Source organism: Pavona decussata, unplaced genomic scaffold (genome assembly GCF_977016875.1).
Source record: "Pavona decussata unplaced genomic scaffold, jaPavDecu1.1 SCAFFOLD_155, whole genome shotgun sequence".
NCBI classification, from domain to species: Eukaryota; Metazoa; Cnidaria; class Anthozoa; order Scleractinia; family Agariciidae; genus Pavona; species Pavona decussata.
In genome coordinates, this window is record NW_028145567.1 from 3,476,481 (window position 1) to 3,498,158 (window position 21,678).

Genomic DNA, 21,678 nt, shown 5'->3' on the forward strand with positions numbered 1-21,678 from the left:
TCAAGCGTTTGCAATCTGTTCTTTCGAGCAAATCATGCGGCGTCCTTTACAAGACATTCTTCGTTCGGTTCTTTGTTACCTCAGATCGCTGTACAAGGTATACATATACAGTGCACAGACCTTAATCTCAGTAATTTAAACTTTTGATGTAGGCCGGATATCGCAAAATAACTATAAATAAACTTTATTGGCTTGCATTACTGGTAGACCCAGTAGTTTACATTGTAGGCCGGAAATCATAATAATATGAGGAAATGGTAAAGCCTATTTGTAATTGATCAAATATAAAAATATCATCGTGAAAACAAAGTTAAGTATTGCTATGCAGCACAATACAAACGATATTAGTCACACTCACATGAAATGTTCGGAGACCCGCGTTTGAGCGGCATTTCGGCACAGCCAAAACATTATTGAAAGAAGATCGAGTATTATAACTATGGATATTTTTTACATAAGTTCTATAATTTGTGAAATTATAGTAAAAAGGCCAAGTTAGTTGAGAAAAATAACATTCCTTGTGATTTTCGGTATCGAGTTATAGTTACGACAACCTGCGCCTAAATTCCATAAGATAGGGGCTGGAATGAATCAAGGGAAATACCGGCAGGGAGGGGTACCAGAGAGCCATCTCGCAAACTCAGGAGGTGCTGGTTGCGTGATAAATCCCCCTACGGGTCCCCTACGGAAACGAATGTGAAAGCGGAAATAGCCACGACAAGTGAGAATGGGCGGGGAAATTTCCCTTGATTTGCTAAGTTCACCCAACACTCAACAAATACATACCACAAATAAAAGTACTTTTTTTATGAACGTAACACTGTAAACATTCAAATTCAGCGCTGATTCAGTAACATGCCAAGTTACGACAACTTTCTGTCGAGACTTAATGTAACAATACTTCTTTCCCAAAATCAGAAGATAAACATTTTCCTTCCAAGACAAATACTCAGATACATATCAAAGAGTGCATATCAGACCATATCACACAGTTATAAAAAGATCATGCAGGTGAGATTTCAAGATATTGATATGTTAGCCCGCCAGTGAACTAAACACTTATTCATTCTTTCTTCAGCCGTTCAAATATATAAATTTTCATATATTCACTTTCATCGGTGTTTCATCTCATCACCTCTATGGGTATAATACGAATTCACAAAATGACCAGCTCCCAGTTGGCCTGACAGCTAAACTGGTAGAGCACTGCACCGATATCGCAGAGGTCTTGGGTTCGAATCCCGTTCAAGCCTGAATTTTTTTCAGGCTTTCTTTTCGCAACTGCTTAATTAAAGTTGCGTATATAACTGCGATGATCATTCACTAATTCATTCAGCAACTAAAACTGCACGGTTACTCATTCCTGATATCCAATTGTCACCCGTAAGACAAGACCTTCTAGTCTCACAACATGAAATAAAACCACTCCATTTTGTTTTCTTATTTACATCGTTACTCGTAAATCATCTTCAATACCGCGGGTCCGGGAACATGTCACAGGTGAAACAGGAAACTACCTTAACATACAGTACAAACCGGTAAATTTGTTTGGAAGGACTACCGCAACAAAACAAAAGTACCGGATCCTGTAGTAAAGGATCTAATCAGCAACAAATTGTAGAACAAATAGTCTAAAAAAAAAGAATGGCAAGGCTGTTTTCACGGTCAATATTTCCGAAAGGCACGGCTTCTTCAGGGTATGTTTGAGACTGACCATGACGTTACAATTTAAAACAGTTACAACAACAGTTACCTGAATATAACTCTCTTACCTAACAGCAGAGTCCAAATCAGCGCGACACATATGCTGCAGCAGACAGAATTCTTCATCTTTTGCTGATATATCCAAGAGTGGAGAGTTTGCGAGCGTTCTTTACCTTAATACTCAAAGGCACGTGTGCGTCACCATGGTAACCGAAGACGAAAATACACACAGCTTATTGAGATTTGATTGCTTATCATTTATTGTGTCCTTCTTTGGTCTTAACCTTGGAATAACGAACCAGGAAAATAATCAGGGAAAGTTTCAGAATGAAGTTCTCATCTAGACCGGACTTCCGCCGCTGGGTTGAAGCGCGGGTTCATTTTCCCACGCTGTGAATCGAGCCTTGTTCCAATCGAAATGCGCTGACTTTCCGCATTGTTTGGAAGCAAATTAAAGTGATGATACAGCTATTCCTAGTAACTAGTAGTAAACGTAGATTAGTGAGTGCTTTCGAGTTTTCATAGCTTCAGACTTCAACAGCTCAGTAGTTGAACAAAACCCCTCGTCCTACCAGGTGAAGGAAACCGCATAAAGGGGTCTTGCTTCACGCAATTTTGAAGTACGTGATAATCATAAACCCTCGATCAGATAACGCACAGATGACGTCAACGGTAAGAACAAAGAAGTAAGCTTCAAGCCGCAGGCTCGCACAGACCCATGGCAAAACGAAATCAGTATTTGTTTTATACACCACATACAATAACCAAGACATTTAACCTCATTTCGTGAGGAAGCATCACCTTGACTGAGCCGAGTCAAAAAATTTCGAGCAAACTTTTATGCCACTACACAGACGCAACTTAAATTAGAGTATAATCCGAAAGAATGAATCACTAACAATATTTTCAAAACTTATCTTTATTCCAGAAGAAATTTCTGACCCCAAAATATTAACATTAGAACCCTGAACACCTCTACATTAACATTAGAACCCTGAAAACTTCTACATGATGGACGGTGATTTGCTTTCTCTAATGCAGGACTGCGGAATCGCTGGTTTTATTAAAGAATATCATTATCCAGGAGCCCACTCCTGCATTATCATTATCATTATCATTATTAATATCATTATCATTATCATTATCATTATCATTATCATTATCATTATCATTATCATTATCATTATCATTATCATTATCATTATCATTATCATTATCATTATCATTATCATTAGTATTAGTATTAGTATTAGTATTAGTATTAGTATTAGTATTAGTATTAGTATTAGTATTAGTATTAGTATTAGTATTAGTATTAGTGTTATTGTTACAGAAAGCCTGCGCGCTTATTTGTCATCGGTGGAAAAGAGTTGACATCTGCAGAAGGCGCTACACAAGGTGACACCTTGGCAATGAGTCTCTATGCTATTAGCCTCCAACCGTTAATTACACGCTTAAATTCCTCAAGCCTTACAAAGCAATGCTGGTATGCTGATGATAGAGCGGGCGCTGGTACTCTGAGAGAGCTGAGGAAGTGGTGGAATGTGCTCAATGAAATGGGACCTAGCTTAGGATATTATCCGAATGCTAAAAAATGCTGGATACTTACTAAAAAGGGGAAAGAGGATGGCAAGGGAAGTATTCCGTATCTACGCAAGGCCAGAAGCATCTGGGCGCTGTCCTAGGCTCTAGAACCTACCTAGAGGAGTACGTTGTTTTAATAAGAGAGAATTCAAAGACGCTATTCATTTGAGATATGATTGGCAAATAAGCTACACCCCGTACTTGTGCGCGTGGAGATGTTTTTGATGTAGACAACGCCATGGTATGCAGACGTGGAGGCTTCATAATTCAAAGACATAATGAGCTGCGTGATCTGGAAGCCGAAATGCTAAAACTGGTACTTCAGAAGAGAAACGGAGAAGTGCTGACACCCGATACAAACAGAATAGCGGGTGCCCGGCTCGACATTCATGCTCGTGGCTTCTGGGAGCGGCAAAGTTCTGCCTTTTTTGATGTTAGGGTTTGTTATCCGAATGCAAAGTCTTATAGAGGCCTTACGTCACCACAAAACAAATCTACTGCCAGCATGATCTTCTACTCGTGCGAGTAGAAGAGAATGTACCTCAGCAGGGTGCTAGAAGTGGAACAAGGATCCTTTACTCCACTGGTATTTACTACCACCGGAGGAATTGCAGGTGAATGCATGAGATATCACAGTAGACTGGCCGAACTTTTATCAACCAAGATGGGCGAGGATTATAGTACCATCATGTCATGGATTCTCGCCAAGGTCTCATTCGCCGTCTTGAGGTCTGCGCTGCTTTGCTTGAGAGGCTCAGGTTGTACGCGAAGAGCATCGCTGCACAGTACAGATACCGACTTTGAAATCGATAACCAACTAGCGAGATTTTAGAATTAGAACGTTTAACATTCTTCACATTAAGGATTGATAGGGGTTTTGGAATTTTCACATTTTAGTGTATGATATATATCAGAAGGAAATATTTCCTTTGCTTTTCAACGCAGATTGAATAAATATATATTTTTTATAAATATTTTAAAGCTTCACGTTGAACATGTTTATCCTTATTTCACAAGAATTTGAATACGAGAATTTTATATTTGCTGAAAATGTACACAATATTTTAGGAGTGAGTAGGGTTGTGTTTAGAGTTGATCACTTTCACGGCCCATAACACAGAGTTCAACAGTTCTCGCTCTTAATCGCTCTCGATCAAAGAAATTTGTTAGATGCGACGTGAGTTTTACATTTTAAATCCTTTTGTAACTCATGGTCGTTTTTAATAAAGTTTATACACAATCATTATTATTATTATTATTATTATTAATTATTATTATTATTATTATTATTATTATTATTATTATTATTATCATTATTGTTGTTGTTGTTGTTGTTGTTGTTATTATTATTATAATAATCATCATTATCAATATTAATGGACGAACTTCTGAAAACCTCTACATGATGGACGGTCATTTGCTTTCGCCAATGCAGGACTGCGGGATCGTTGGTTTGGGATCGCTGTTTCTTTGTTTGTTGTGTCATAATAGCTGAGTTAGTAAATTGCTGAACAAATTACATATAATTGGCGTTAAAAGCTTAATAAAGGGTTCATTAACCGAACAAACTTAAAAGCCGGCACTGCGGCAAAAAGGCAACTTTAATAATCAGATGAGGGGGCACTATTTCAACTAGTTCAACAAGTCTTCCTCAATAAGGACCTGGACTAAGAGGACCATTCAGCTACTGGCTCTGCGTGGGCCGAAATAGACGCGGGGTTCCTTCTCGCGCCTCCCCGCACTATCCGGCTAGAATGATACGATCAGTGTAAGATTGAAACAAATTCAAGGCATTGAAATTAGATGCCGTCCATATGGGCTGGATTATAAACGACAACAAGGTTCCTAGCTAGCAGAGAAACACTTCCTTATTTTAAACTCTTGAAATACACAGCTAACCTATTTTCTTAAAGTTGACATTTTTATTTTCGTTTCTTCGAGATGTTCACAAGTTTTCCAGTTCTAAACATCATGCATCTTTCTAACATTAAAATCAATTACAGATTTATAATATATATCATAAGGTTGAATGCTAAGTCTTCTGCACGGATGGGAAAGGGAAAAATTTCTCGGTAACTTCAGTACAAACACTGGTCACATGCCCAGAAGGAATGCCACACAAAGAATAGCCGTAGACCTACAAACCAAGACTGTCGTACCAATTCCCCCGATTTAACACGAGACGTTTTTCAAACTCAGGTTAGCATCTTATAGATCTTAGAGTATACTGGAGACATTAAACAACAGGATTTAACCAAAAATGTTGTATTTTATTTTAATCTTCAAATCTTGGAGGGTTGTCTTCACCCATAGCAATGAAATGTAGATTTACATTGCACGTAAGTTACCTAAGTGAAAACATATTCCATTTCTTGTTTTAAATTATTTTGGGTTAAATAGCAGTGAATGGCGCCCGTATGGGTGCTTGTATGTTTTTAACTACCTACTATTATGTAATTCAACGGTTTCTGACGAACTAAATTTTCTCTGACTTCATTCGTTGCCAGCAACTTTCACGGCCAGGGTGCAAAATTTACAAACTAAAAAGTCACAAATAGTGAACACGCATAATTACCATAAAAGTAGAAATAAGGCTATATTGATTGGCTAAGACGTCTCACGTCACCTCAGATAGAGGCAAAAACTAACGCCACCGCAGTCAGAACAACTGTCCAAAGTTGTCCTTGAGAAGCTGGTGTACTGCCGACTGATAGGGGTGGTTTGACAGTTGTATTGGACGGCGATGCACTCACAGTCATTGAATGTGAAAACGGTTTCAAAGGAGGGCGGGTGGTCGGCCCTGAACCTATGGGAAACGCAAAATACAGTGGCTTGAGACATTGTACGTTACATTTTTTTCTCAGCTGAAGCTATAATAGTCATTAGCCGATAAACGAGAGAGCTACGGGTGATACTGGTTAGAAGGGATTTAATCATTAGTGTACTATATATTATATAAAAAGCGCTATATAAATTGATTATTATTATTATTATTATTACTACTTGTGGGTTCTGTTTACACTTGCCTTGTGCTGCTAAACTTGACTGGTGCAAATCCCAACAGAGGATCAGTTTTACTGGTCCCCGCCGAACTCTACCGGGACACCTCTCAGGGCGAACAAAAAGAGCTAGGCTCGAGGACTCCGAATTACAGGGAGTCGCTTGTAGTAACAGGCAGACAAGTGACTGAATGCGGATTTGAAAATCGTCCAGCCGACCAGATTGTGTCGGACTTGGAGGGTTGTCTTCCTTACAGGAGTGTCTACTTTGAAAGAGTTCGCTGAAATCAAAAATACCACAAAATAGCAATTACCTGCAAAATGAACTAAAATGTGGATCGTCGCTCTCTTAGTTGTCATGTCTGTCAACTCTGCCCTGCATATCATCTTGATGCCGTTATCCTTCTTCTGTATTCCAGTTAGCATCAAAGAGCGATCTATAACCTTCAACCTGCTCCAGAAAGATGGCATTGGCCGGTTGTTGTTTCTCATGTCGGTAGTTGCACCCCTTTCAGTGTTGATGTACGCGAACTCTGTTCTGTTTGCGTCTTTAAGCCATATTTCCTTCAGTTTTTTCGGTGGGTAAATGTCAAACAAAACCCTGGTCAAGTTGAGTTTACCATCTATCTTAGTCTCCACACCTAAAGGTAAAAGAGAAGATGTGAAATTATTAGGCAAGGTCAAAGCTGGTGTCCATTATGCTTTGCTAAAAATAAGGCATATTTGGTCTTATCAGCCAGCTGCTGTTGCTTATAGCTAAGTAAACAAATGAATTGAAACTGTTTGGGTTACAGTTAACTAAATACAAGTTACAGCTACAACTGATGATCCCCTACACCACCTCAAGTCACCCCTTCTTTAAGTTTAACACATCAGCGTGTTCTTGTTTTAGCATAATGATCTCGCTCGTTTCCTAGCAAATGTTTCTCATATATATCTCGTTCGTTGGACTTGCGAAAAGATGACTTTTTTTAAGGTGTGCGCCTAACTACACTCCACGAAAGTGGGACTTTGAGAAAGGCTGCCCTTTCATTTGGCAGGCAATAAGTCTACAATTCACAACTTTTGACGTATGTGGAACAGGGCCAGTTAGAGCCTTCCTTCAAGTACAGGCTTCATTTACAGCCATTTTTCAACACTCGTAAGGGACTCAACCTTTGGTAGGCCGTGGTAAGGGTCCAGCAAGAACACCTCAACAGCTTGAGCAAGCTTAAGTAAACATTGAAGACCACAACAGTTTGACTAGACTTACAGACAGTGGTGAAATCCACTTTAAAAATCCTTTTAGGCTCGTCTTTTGGGCCCGTCAAGACAATCTCAAACTGAAACTGGATGTGTTCCCTGCTGGTGTTTTGGCGTTCCACGGTTAAGCTCTGATCATTAGCTCCTCTCGATATTCGTGTGCCATCTGATAACACTGGTATCAGTACCCCACAGCCGGCCATTGTCTTGTTACAGTAAACTACGTCGGTCCACTCTGAGCCGTCAGAGTATCTGTATTTCCAGTACAGGTCAATAATCAAGTCGTTCTTCACGGGTTCCACAGGTATGGTTAGCAAACCATGGGAGCACGCTGTCAGGTTCGTGTGGACTATTGCCGTTTCTGTTGCTATAATTCCTGAAAGGAAGAAGGGTGATATAAATTGTAAAGATATTCTGGGTGTATGAAAATTTTTGTCAATATTGCTTAAAAGCTGAATGTATAGTGCAGCCATTGTGATAAAAATGTTCTGGTTTTTAGACGGTCCGGCGATGATATTGGGAGCGAGTGACCTCGGTGCGTTGGACAGAGACCTAGTTGGAGTGGATAGAGTAAATGAATGGCAGAGTATAATATAACGGTCTAGGAGAGACAATGGTTATCTGTATTGAGGCAGCAAACACCTGGGGTAGATCCAGAAAGAGGGGGCCGAAGAAAGTGTGACGAGAGCGCACATTCGCGGAGATTCTGCTTCATCATTCTAGGTTTTTAAAACGATTAATTGTATAATACCATTCCAAAGACGGTTTCAAAAACTTTCTAAGTATACAAGAAAAAAGGGGGCTCTCGCCCTCCCCCTCCCTCCCCCTCCCTCCCCCCGAATAGAAATCCTACGAACGTAACGATCGGACTGTTTCATATCAGCCTTGGCCCTCCCTCTTACCCCTGGCCCTAACGACCGTGTTTTTGAACGGCTCAGAAAAATAGGGCTGTTTAGCAGCAAAGCCAAGGAAAATTTCACTACAAACTTATTCACGTTTACAGTGTAATATCTGATCGACTGATCCAACGTCAACAATGTGGCCGAATTATACGGAAACATAACAGTGGCGATATTAAAGTTCTGATTGAGCACTGAAAAATATTCACCGTCGTGGTAGTGTGCCCATGGTAATAAATAAATAAATAATGATCGTTTATTCAACCTTTTTGCAGTATAAACTGAATAACAAGGCGGGTCATTAATTTCGTACAGATATATCGGAGACATAAATATAACTGTTAACGTTATCTGTAACTTATCTCTAACGTTATCTTTTTATCACTTGCGTTAAAGTTTATACATAACGTCAGAAGCATGCTAAAAATATTAATCGGCTAGTTGAACCTTCTTGTGTTTTTTGACGTTCGCATTGGCATTGCGTAAGGTCGCTGCATAAGCAGGTAATTTAAATAAGAAAGGGCCGGAAAATACCGATGTCGCAAGGATGTTATTTGAGTTAATTAAGTGGGCTCCTGGTGGGATGTTAATTGATTTCATTTAATTTGAGTCGTTCAAGGTTGTTCATAAACAGGATTACTTTATACAAAGAAGCCATTTTAAGGGAAAATTTAATTGTAGCAATTGACATGAATAGCACAAGCGAAATGTTATTCGCATTAACCAGGGGAACCCAAGAACCGATTTATACAAAACACACGTGGGTTGCGTGACAGAGAGCGGAGGGATCAGGACTGGACTACTGCATTCCCAGACTATTTTATGGCCTTTTAAATGCATATTTACGTGAGCAAAGTGCTAATTTACACGTACGGATTTACATTAGTAGTTTCATTCGCATAAGCCAATTTACACGTCACAATTTGTCGGCCGATTTCTTTTCCTGTTGGTGTAGCGCGGGGTCAGTGACCAGATCGACCTGATTAAAAAAAAATAGGCAGTCTCAGACTGCATGTGTCTACTGCAGCACTGGTGTAGAAATGTGATATAAAAGAATTGAAGAAAAGGGAAATAAGACTGAAAAGAAAACGAAGAGGGAGGAGTGGAAATAGGATAGAGATAAAAAAATGATTGAAAAATGTTGCACAGAATACTGGTGAGAAGAGATTAAGCTGGTATTGTTTACCACAAACATTTTGTTTGAAGAGAACTGTAACTTTATTCTAACATAAACAATATATTATATAATCTTACAACGTGAACCACAACTTTGTACTGAAAGCAATGCAGCAGAGTTCTAAACATAAAGTATTGAAAGCAAAGGTATAAAATGCAACAGAAACTATTAATTAATCTATCCTGAACTTATGAATGGCAAGTATCATTCTTTGACTCCTGTCGTGTTTCCATAGTTCTCGCATAAATTAACTTTTTCCTAGAGCGGTTAAAAACAAATGTTTTCTGACGTAAAATAACATGGTTACCTATTAATCATTTGCCGAAAAACACACTTGAACGCAAAAATTGCCGAAAATTCACGGCCTGTTGATGAAGACCTTTGGCATATCAAATTTCAACCCGCTTAAGCAAATTGTCCTTGATTGCGCATCTAGCATCTGTCGCTTCTCAAACGCATATATGAATTGACAAAGACACAAAAATCAACAAAAAGCTTTTCCAACAAAACATTTTATTGAAATAAACGATGCATTTGTTATTAGAGGCAAAAAACTTTCAGTTTTTTTTGCGTGCGTGCAAACACGCATGTAAAATTTGAAGACACTCCGTGTTTGTTCAAAGCGATCACTCGCAGTAAATTCGGGTACGTTTGCGATGAAAATTACAGAAGTTACAGAATTCTGGTTCAAATCATCACTTACAGTCAACCCAGGTCACGCGTGAACGATATTTTTGAAATTTGAACGGAGTTTTGAAATTTACATGTCAGTTTTGAAAATCGCAAACGAGATTTCAGAGTTCCCGTACAAATTTCCCTAGCTTATTGACGGTATAAAGCTATGAATTTTTCTTTACATTGCAAAATTGAATATTTCAAGAATAACAATTGTTTCCCAAATATTTTGAATCTTTTTTTCAGTTAATGCGTCTTTTTCAGAACGATTTCCGGCGAAATGTCCAACATTCCATTCACACGTCGGACATTACAAAGAGAAATTGGAATGTTCATTTCTTTCTTGGAAATACTGTTCACGCGTGACCTGGGTTGACTGTAAACTATTTGTAAAAAGCAAATCAACATCGGAAAACATCATTTACCGTATTGTCGCCATTGTCCTGATCCGGAAGTACAATCGCTTAGATCTCGGTCAGTCGAGGATTAGCGTCGGCTTTCGATAGGATTCCATTTGGGATTCCTGTGGCATTTACACTCTTACACTCTTTCACTCTTTCACTCAACCCGATGACATAGTGTCTACGCTTCTCTAGAAGCCGTAGACACAAAAATGTAGCACTGCCACGTGTGCAAAGTATCCTTCATTTTCTTTGTCCAATTGGTCCAAATCGGTCGATTCGTCGGTACCTGTAAATTAGCCTTTTATCTGTTTCCAAAGGCTCTCCTTCAAAATTGAATACGTAAACGAATTTCTGCAGCGGGTATTGATTGAATGCTTCTGAACAGATATTTTTCGCGTCGCAAATCGCTTTATTTGAGCCTACAACTCGATTGGTATATAAGATTATATATGATCCTGAAAACTGAAAAATTGTCCGCTAAAATAAATCTCAATTCTCATTGTAATATGCATTACTGACCCTGCTAGTAGAGCGTTTCTTTCTGGCAAGCTTTTTAGCATGTACGAAGTTTATTCCATTGCAGTTTATTGAAGTCCTTTGAGGTTTATTCACATTTATGCCATTGTGCATATGCCAAACATGACATTCCAATCCTAGCGGTATGCGGGATGTTCGTCCCATGAACCTAGTTTAATGGTCTTAGCTCCCTCGAGTCTCATGTAGCTCAGTGGTAGAGCATCCGAACTAGTAATCGGAAGGTCTTAGGTTCGACTCCTGATAGCAGCACTCGTATTTTTTTTCGAGTATGCCTGTGTCACTTACTGAATAATACATCATTCTCATGTACGAAGTTGTTTGCGTCTCTGGGATTTCGCCTACTATGTAGTTGGCTTTTTTACGCCGCCGAGCAATGCAATAAAAAGTAAAAGCCTCTGTTAGCTTCTGTTAGCAGGGTAAACATCCCCACTATCCATTCCATCTATTTACGAAATGCAAACGTCAAATCTTTGAAATAATCTTTAGTTCTTAACCGGTGCTGTAGTTCTTTCTACTTCAAATGTTACGACCTTGCCGCAAATGTTCAACTCCATATTCATTTCAAAAAACATTGTTCCATACGATAGAACCAGAGGTCACCAAAGCGTATGTGACATGGGTTACCATGCCGGGAGGGGGTGTGTGTGGTTTGTTACGTGCCAAAGGCTTCCCGTGGATTTCCCCGGCTAGGCACATTTTAGTACTCGTGCCTAGGTTTGACCGTGAGTTTGTTCCAACATTCCAGGGACACGGCTCGGTAGGCGGCAAAAATGGCACCCGATTTGAAATGAACTTTGTTTTCAACGAAGGCCTGTGTCTCAATAAATGAACTCCTCCGTAAATGAGCTACCCAGGAGGGACCGCACATCATCCTTCTTGCCATATGGTGAGGCAGGTAAGCGAGAGCTTGAGTTTCAAGCAAATTTTAGCGAGGTTTTCGAAGTGCTCTCCTTAAATGACGGGCCAAATTTCATTGAAATTCGACTTGTAGTTTCCTACCTTTTCATTAACATAATACAGTGATGCACGTGGACCAGCTGCTGAGAGATAAACAGCTCAAAACAGCGTTTGGAAGCACTGAAGAGCATTGAAAACACAGCAAAACACACCGGGTAAGCTTTTTAAGACTTAAGTATATTTTTTGTGGGTTTTTTAGGGAAAACTGTTGTCTAAATTTCGATTTAATTTTAACTCCATACAAACTCTTAAATCACGCTTGCATGGTAACGTGTGTCACAAACGCTTTGGTGACCTGTGATACAACCTGTATATGCAAGCGCGTCCTTCGTGTATCTAATGTTGAATCAAGGTACCAATAAACAATGTTTTCCCCGTAAGGAATAACCGTTACAACTTTCTACAAAACTTCAACTAAGTAGGAATTTGCTATGAATTAATGTCAGCCTGCCTCTGATGATGTTGTGTTAAATGAAGTCCATAATTTAAACACAAGTATTGTAGTAAAAGAATCCTGGGTTCCAGTTTGGCGCGTGGGATTCAGACAAAGTGAACTGAGATCACTTACCAATACAAAGCAGGAAAAATATCATCAAAGGATCCATCGTTTTCTTCATTTCAGAAATTGCTGTTCGCGTCCTTGCTCTGATAAATTTTGAAGACAAATCGATCTCGCGTTGGATATATCATGAGCATTTATCTGCTGCAGGGAAATTTTTTATTTATTTTTAGAATGGTCCTTCAGAAAGTCATTAGCCGAATCGCTTTTTGTCAAAACTCTCTGACATGACGTAATTTTTCCGACCCGTCCGTCGACCCGGAACATGCTGGAACATTCCGGAGTCTTAAAGCCCATGATTTCGGAACATGAAACAGAACAAAATAAATTAATGAAAAATGTATGTGAAAACTAAACATCAGAGTCCTTGTAATAGATTTTGAAGAGAAATCGAGCTCGCTTTGGATATTTATCTCATACTGAGAAATATTTACTTTTATTTTTAACCCTCGTCCGGTAAATTCCCAGAATCTAGATCGCCCCAGGATAAACAGAGTGGGAGAGTTGGGGTCACAAGGAAAGCAAGAGGAAGTCAAAACGCCTAAGTTTACATGTAAACTTAGGGTGCCAAGCAACAACCAGTGTTTGTACCATGTTATTGGTGGTATGTGGATCGCGGCAATCATAACCGTCTCTGCCTGGTTTTATTTTCAGTGAATAAGACGACAAACATTCGGGAAGGTGCCTAGATCCATGGTCTCTCGAAAATCCGGGCAGCGTGCCTGAAATGCCTCCTCTCGTCTAAATTCCCTGGTCTTATTACACCCGTGCGCAAAAACAAATGAACCAAAAAACATAGACACGAAAATTGCTATCGTGCGCTCTCCGGGTGTTTTCTTCATCTTTTTTTCTCTCGATTCCCCTTCTTGTTTCTTTGTTTTTTTTTTTATTTTTTTTTTGTTTGTTTGTTTCTGTAAACTGCTGGCTCGAGATATGGCTCCATGTAAGGGAAACGAAAGCTTGCCACATAAATATCCATGACTGTCACAGCCGAAATTACGAAATGCAAGCGTAAGCTTGTGCTTTGAATGAGTTAATTTATTCGGAATCAAAACATTGAGGTCGAGCTTAGGTTAAGGCTGTATTAATTCCTTATGATCAATGAGCAGGTATTTGTATCTATTATTCGACACATTGAAACACTGCCCATTTATGGTCATAGTGCACTGAAAATTGGTCTTCCGCAGTCAACAGATGATCCGTAAACTGACTGTGTTTTGTTATCAATGTGTTGAATAATAAAACAATTATCCTACTCAATCTTGCGGGGCCTGCGGCTTCGTCGGCTTATTATCCGGCGTTGTAACATAGCGCGCATGCTTCCCTTTCTAACTCCTATTCTTGGTTTCACATGACGTCATAAAAAACTGAAATTCATAACTAAACACAATTTTGGGTTTTTATCTTCATCACATATAAGAAAATCTAAATTTCCATCGGCTTGCTTGTTTTCAGCAGGATAGCATTCTTTGTTTTGAAAATAGAGCAGTTTGAATTTTAGATTTTTGCGCAGTGCGTGACAGAAGGATTGCTGCTCTAAACATGTCACGTACATAAAAAACATCGATTCGCCTCGTGTTTTTTTAGGTCTGATCAGCTAACATGTAATAGAAGCGTTAATGTCAATGTGTGAATGTTCAGCAGAGAGAAGAAAGGCTTCGAAATAGCCAAGGTAAACTCCAGATGTTTTTGCTGGTTTCCGGCCGCCATGTTGGTGCCCATCAGACGGGGCACCAACATGGCGTCCATACTTAGCCTGCGTAGCTGGCGGTTTTGGTGGGCGGGAAAGCCGGGCCAAAACGAGTGGTGCAGCTGCGGGTGAAATGGGGAGAGAACCGCGACAGTCGCGGCGAAGCCGCGAGGAACCATGTTGCCCTCGGCCCGTTTCCCCGCGGCTTCGCCACTCGTTTTGGCCCTCGTGCCCGGCTTTCCGGTGAGCCCACCCATAAAAACCGCCAGCTACGCAGGCTATCCATACTAAACTCTGTAATTTTCCGTCGTGCATTTTCTCGAATAACTCGATTAGGAGATATCGTGCAGCCCTATGGCTTTCACACGTTGTTTATGTATCACTCTTCTACAACATATCAATTTCTTGACTTTATCTATTGAATGGTTAAGGATTTATTTTTTCACTTGCGTGACGATGTGTGAGGTGAAAACCACCTATTGGCGTCATCATGGTACATTTTTCAACATAGGCCAAAAATGCTAGCAAAAACATATAACAAAGAAGTTTGTTATGCTTCATAACCATTGCCTCTTATTAACTATGAAAAAAGGATTTCCCCAAATAAACATTCTAACATCTAAATCAATCGCATTTCAAATCAGTAAACTTTTTACAGTCAATAGTTAACAAGAGGCAATGATTATGAAGCATAACAAACTTGTTTGTTATATGTTTTTGTTAGCATTTTTGGCCTATGTTGAAAAATGGGTTAGGATACTCCAAATTTGGATTTCCCACGCACATTTGTATTTGTAAGCAATCTTAGATTACATTTTGCGGTAGACAACCAAAATCTTTTCACGTACGAACATATCGGAATGAACAAAGTTCAACTTTAGCGTCCATGGCCACTGCACGGTCCACTAGCCACACCTCTGAGGTGTATTAAAAATAATCATTAACTTTGGCGATAAGACATCAAAATAAGCTAATTTCGCCAACGCAACTTTCCACTCAAGACACCAACACCCAATTCCACTCAAGACAGTACACCGATATCGATTTCTTTCACTTTCATTTTCAACCCTGTCACATGCATGCATCACTGTCTATCGAATATTTGAGCATCACAAAATACGACTTGTTTACCAAAAATGGTTATGTGATTTCACCTTCAGCCAATTCAACACTGCACGTTGGTATTCAACACACAGTAACACTGGCCAACGATGGTCGGATGGTCATGGTGCACTGATATTCGTCGTCCGTCGTCAACAGATATCCTGCGATATAAGTAATTTTGTGTGTCGAGGAGAAAAATAGGGCAAAATAAAGATCGTCCCTAGCTTTACTTTGTTATCAATGTGTTGAAAAATAAAACAATTATCCTGGTCAATCTTGCAGAATATTCCCTGATTTTAGCCAACTCGGCTTCGTCGACTAAGTAACAGGCGATATTCGGCGCGATTTCGCAGGATAATTACTATTTTTTTACGCGTAAAAAGATGTTTCTTTGGGAGGTGATCACGAGACACAATGTAACTAGTTTATTTCTATTCAGTCTGCTTAGTTTTCTTCATTGCGAATACAAATAAACAAAACAACAGCAATTTTTGTGACCTTCCTCTCGCTTACCTTATCCAAGTCACTCTTTATTGAACATCCATCGAGCTCTGCCTCCTCACCGCGGCAGGTTTGCGTGCTACAAACACGATTTCTTTACTATTTAAGGTTTTTTATCCACTTCCATTTCCCTCGAATTCCCTGCCAACTCCGACCATGTGACAATCTATTTTCGAGCCTTTCAAGACGACTTATTTCTCACCAAAACACAAAATATAAAGTCTATATATGGACATCAAGTTCGTGTTCAAGTTGAACTTACTTGCGCGTGCATATTATGTCAAAGACGCCAATCTCAAAAGTTTACTAATCATAACAACTGAACGGTTTTATTGTAGGTCTCTGGATGATTTAAACTAATCAATTATATTATTGGACGGCCTAAACCGCGTCTGCTCTTTTAACATCATGAGTTCGTCTTGATGACATATCTTTATAGTTTTAAAACTTGGCCGGATGATAATTTAATGCCAACCTTCGATCCAAAAGGGTTTGTATTTAACCCCCCAAAAAGTTGTGTTTGGATGTAATATTGATACTGTAATTTTATATGACACGGATTTCATCCACCATGATCAGATGCCACTGTGGTCGTTTTACTGTTACGGGATAAATTCAGTCGTAATCATTGTATCATAAGGGAACTTAATTAAGCAGGGTTGACGGCGACGACAACGAAAACACTAGACTTTATCAAAGTCGCTCGCAATCAAGGCAACGAATTGTGATCTCCTCCCTTACATAGATAAATAAAGAACTTCAGCAATTTAACTGACGCGTCGAAAACATTCTAGCGTAAGTTACACTAAGTGAGAATATGCAAGCAAACAATCCGAGGAGTGAAGACCTTTTCTGTGTTTGAAATATAAGCAATTGGGTATTTTTGGGGAGTTTGAAATTTGCTGGTGATATTTTAACCTGCCTGCGTGGCAAACGTTTCTGTTGTTTTCCTGCGTTTTTTTTGCCAGTTTTAGTTTTTGCCCGCAGATACACTTGCTGTACAGGCTATACAGAAGTAAAAGAGGTGGAAGCGAAATAAACTCCTTGTAATTTTCGGTATCGATTTATAATTTATAACAGCATTCGCCTAAATTCCATAAGATAGGGGCTGAAATGAATCACGAGAAATACATAATAATCTCTTGAATATACAACCTTGGCAGGGAGGTGTACCAGAGAGCCATCTTTTCGACAACTCAGGAGGGGTAGGTTGCGTGATAAATCCCCCTACGGGTCCCCTACGGAAACGGATGTAAAAGCGGAAATACTCACGACAAGTGAGAATGAGCGGGGGAATTTGGCTTGATTTGCTAAGTTCAGCCAATATCAATATTGCGGCAAGGTCGTAACCTTGTCCACACAACAAACACATACCATCCCGTTCAAGCCTGAATTTTTTCAGGCTTTCGATCTCTTCGCGACTGCTTAAGTTGCATATATAACTGCGATGATCATTCATTAATTCATTTAGCAATTAAAACTGCACGGTTACTCATTCCTGATATCCAATTGTCATCCGTAAGAAAAGACCTTCTAGTCCTACAACATGAAATAAAACCACTCCATTTTGTTTTCTTTTTTACATCGTTACTCGTAAATCATCTTCAATACCGCGGGTCCGGGAACATGTCACAAGTGAAACAGGAAACTACCTGAATATACAGTAAAAACCGGTAACTTTGTTTGGAAGGACTACCGCAACAAAACAAAAGTACCGGACCCTGTGGTAAAGGATCTAATCAGCAACAAACTGTAGAACAAATAGTCTAAAACAAAACAGAAAAGCAAGGCTGATTTCACGGTCAATATTTCCGAAAGGCACGGCCTTCCTTCTTCAGGGTATGTTTTTTAGACTGACCCTGTGGCAAGACGTTACAATTTAAAACAGTTACAACAACAGTTACCTGAATACAACTCACTTACCTAACAGCAGAGTCCAAACCAGCGCGAGACATATGCTGCAACAGACAGAATTCTTCATCTTTTGCTGATATATCCAAGAGTGGAGAGTTTGCGAGTGTTCTTTTACCTTTATACTCAAAGGCACGTGTGCGTCACCATGGTAACCGCAAATACGTACATGCAATGTTCTTTTAGATTACCATTCTGAAAACACACACAGCTTATTAAGATTTGATTGTTTATTATTTATTTTTCCTTCTTTGGTCTGAACCTTGGAATAACGAACCAGGAACATGATCAGGGTAAGTTTCAGAATGAAGTTCTAATCTAGATGATAAAAGAAGCAGAGACCGATACAACGTAGAATTACGGTTTAAGGTTACTATATTTCGGCTGGCCAAACCAGCCTTCTTCACGTACAATGAAAATTTACATTGTGACATACGCTTATATAGCTGACAAAAAATTGCGCAATGGCGGAACTACGTTAAACTAAATTGATTGACAGTATAAAATATGAAGCAAATGAAAATGAATAATAACAAAAAATAATAACAGGAAAAAAGCTAGTAAATTTCTTCGCGAATATTGAGGCCATGTGGAAAACGTGTTCTGCCTTTTGAGATTAAAAAGGCTTCCCTGGCCTTACGGGTTGAGTCTCGGTTAGAGTAGACTTTTTCTATGGGGATTAATTCTAATCTAGACCGGACTTCCGCCGCTGGGTTGAAGCGCGGGTTCATTTTCCCAGGTTCGTAATCGAGCCCAGTTCCAATCGAAATGCGCTGACTTTGCGCATTGTTTGGAAGCAAATTAAAGTGGTTATACAGCTGTTGCTAGAGGTAATCGTAGATTAGTGAGTGCGTTCGAGTTTTCTTAGCTTCAGACTTCGGCAGCTCAGTAGTTGAACAAAACCTCGTCCTACCAGGTGAAGGAAACCGCCTAAAGGGGTCTTGTTAACGCAATTTTGAAGTACGTGATAACCCTGTACTCGATCAGCTGACCGCACGGATGACGTCAACGTTAAGAACAAAGAAGTGAGCTACAAGCCGCAAGCACGCACAGACCCATGGCAAAATGAAATCAGTATTTGTTTTATACACCATATACAATAACCAAGACATTTTTAAACCACAACTATGATTTCCGCCATTCTAGTGCGGAGTACAAAACTAGTAAAGGAAATTGGATGGGAAAGCCTGGACTCCAAAAAAAAGACGCGAAGGAAGATCAACAGGCTCGTAGTTCTGCACAAAACCATCAGCTTAGAAGTTGCACTACCCCTTCCAGCTAATTTAATGCGAACTGCTAGGAAAACAAGAAGGAATTCGTTCGCTTTTGTCCCGTTACAGGCAAGGACCGACTGCTACATTGTCCGGCATTGTCCACTGAACTCAATTGCGACAAGTTCAGTGGTTAATTGATTTATTCATCTATCCAATTATCTATCAATTTAATCATGCATCATGTACACCTGAATGACGCCTTCACAGTGTTGCTGAATAGACTGTTGTGGAGTATTTGAAAAATGAAGTTGTTTTGTTATCAGATTAAGAAACAATGCACAATATTGATATAAAAACCAACGTGACAAACAAAATACAAAGATAAGGCTGATAAATTCTCGTCACAATGTAGCGTGTTCATATTCTACGGTAACATGGGAACTTAAAACAAAGTTTTCAAAACTTCCTGAACTTCCTGAAGTTCAAGGCTTCCGTAACGGAACTCTTTATTCAGTAGTTAATTGATTTCTTCATCTATCCAACTATCTATCAATTTAATCATGCATCATGTACACCTGAATGACGCCTTCACAGTGTTGCTGAAGTAAGCTGTTGTGGATTGTTTGTTTTGTTATCAGATTAAGAAACAATGTACAATATTAATATACAAACCACAAGTTCAAGTTCAAGTTCAAGTTTAAAAAAAAAACACAAACACAAACACAAACAAAATACAAAGATAAGGCTAATAAATTCTCGTCACATATTCTGCGGTAACATGAGAACTTAACAAAGTTTTAAAAACTTCCTGAACTTCCTGTCGAGTAGATCACGGTTATAATACTTCAAACGCAAATCAGAAGACAAATATTTTCCCTCCAAAAAGTGACTCGCATAGATTTCTTGACAATCAAAGAATGCGTATGGAAGCGATTGTGCAACGCATTAATTTCTGGTATCATATACGCTACTGAGTCGGGCTGTAAGAGAAATCATCAGTTCGTCTAGCCTTGTCCCACAGCAGGGCGAGCTTGAAATTAATCGACTCCAGGGTTTCTTTTCTTCAGTCACCTAATCATTTAAACTGGCCCGTGATGATATATTATATGTACTGTAGTTTCATTTCGCGCAGTGTTTATCACGTACAGCAAACAATGGTCAACAATCGATCGCGAGCAAAACAGTTAAGTCGAGTAAACACACTGGAGGATGTTGATATGTTTTTTCACAATAGATGAGATTTTTTCCCAAAATCTCATCAATTGTGAAAAACTGACATATCAACATCCTCCAGTCCTCCGCCAACTGCAAACAATTCAAGTTTTCCCTCATCCATCAGTTATCGCCTACAAACGTAACGCAAGTCTACGTGATCTCCTGGTCCATTCCGAGCGCTAGCTACCTCAAAACAAGCCCTCCAATCAACAACCCGCTGGAATTCATAAATGCAACCACCCACGATGCCTAACTTGCTCATTTCTCCAAGAAGGTCAAACGAACTACACTTTTTTCAACACTAACGAATCACGCAAAATTACTGACTACATATCTTGCGATTCCAAAAACCTCATCTACTTAATCCAATGTAAGAAGTGCCACTCCCAATACATTGGGGAGACAAAGCGCAAACTTAATGAACGTTTCGGGGAGCATGGCAGATCTATCCTGAATCACCATCAACTAATCAACCCTACTCCTGTCTCGCTACATTTCAACCAACCTGGCCACTCAATCAACGACGTCCAAATTTTGCGAGCACTTTTAAATTAAATGAGACCATTCGATACCCCTAATACTGCTTCAAAGTCCTTGGTAACCGCGCCACAAATAAGTAACCACGCCTTCAAGAACAGAATTGCGTTCGACGAATGCTAGTAGCAATCAAAAGCTAATCTTAAGACAAAAGAGATTATTAGTTCCATAAGCGTGGTCTTGGAATCTTGTTTCGATTTCTCTTGTCATCGAATCAATGCAGGGTTATTTTTGATCGAAACTCGGACACGCGTCCGATCATTCGGCCAATTTTCATTTTACGCGTTGGCTAAATACTGCAACTCAAAATAATTTATTCATCACGAGGTGCGTAGTACAGTGAGTCAATACATTCTTGAACAAAATGGCGTCATAATAGCCCTTTTCACGGTTATTTTTTCTCATTTGCATTACAATGTTATCCAAGGTGGTTCGGGCTAAAACTACAAAATAGCCCGAAATTGCCTCACATACATGCTAGATTTCATTGTAATTCAAATGAGCAGAGCTAACCGTGAAAAGGGCTATTCCTTGCGCAACAACACTGTGACTTCATTTAAAATGGCGGCGAAAAGATGAACGTTACAAACATCTCCCGGTTTGCACAGGATAACCACCCGTTCGTCGAACGCAATAATCATGCATTGGTAAAGTGCATTCTGTCTTATTTCTACGAAAATTATAGGGTTTCTTATTGTGTTAAATAATTAGAAATTCGTGAAGAGAAAATAGAGTTCATTCCGTGAGGGAGTTATCGAGAATTACCATG

The 21,678-nt window shown here is 39.4% G+C and overlaps 1 protein-coding gene across 5 annotated transcripts in view; it reads right to left on the reverse strand.

The window, feature by feature from the left end:
* LOC146465917 (uncharacterized) overlaps nucleotides 1-18,044 on the reverse strand; it is a 49,577-nt gene extending 31,533 nt beyond the window's left edge. Inside the window, exons 1-4 of one of the 5 annotated variants that reach the window (XM_085128316.1) lie at nucleotides 12,747-12,882; nucleotides 7,540-7,905; nucleotides 6,602-6,928; nucleotides 5,258-6,094 (exon numbers count right to left, since the gene is read on the reverse strand). In XM_085128316.1, the coding sequence (XP_084984442.1) occupies nucleotides 5,916-6,094; nucleotides 6,602-6,928; nucleotides 7,540-7,905; nucleotides 12,747-12,795 (921 nt within the window). In that variant the 5' untranslated portion in view covers nucleotides 12,796-12,882 and the 3' untranslated portion in view covers nucleotides 5,258-5,915. Of the gene's footprint in view, nucleotides 1-1,772; nucleotides 2,489-5,257; nucleotides 6,095-6,601; nucleotides 6,929-7,539; nucleotides 7,906-12,746; nucleotides 12,883-17,955 lie in introns of those variants that run through there. The other 4 variants (XM_085128314.1, XM_085128317.1, XM_085128310.1 and 1 more) reach the window with 4 other exon arrangements.
* Nucleotides 18,045-21,678: the final 3,634 nt, after the last annotated feature.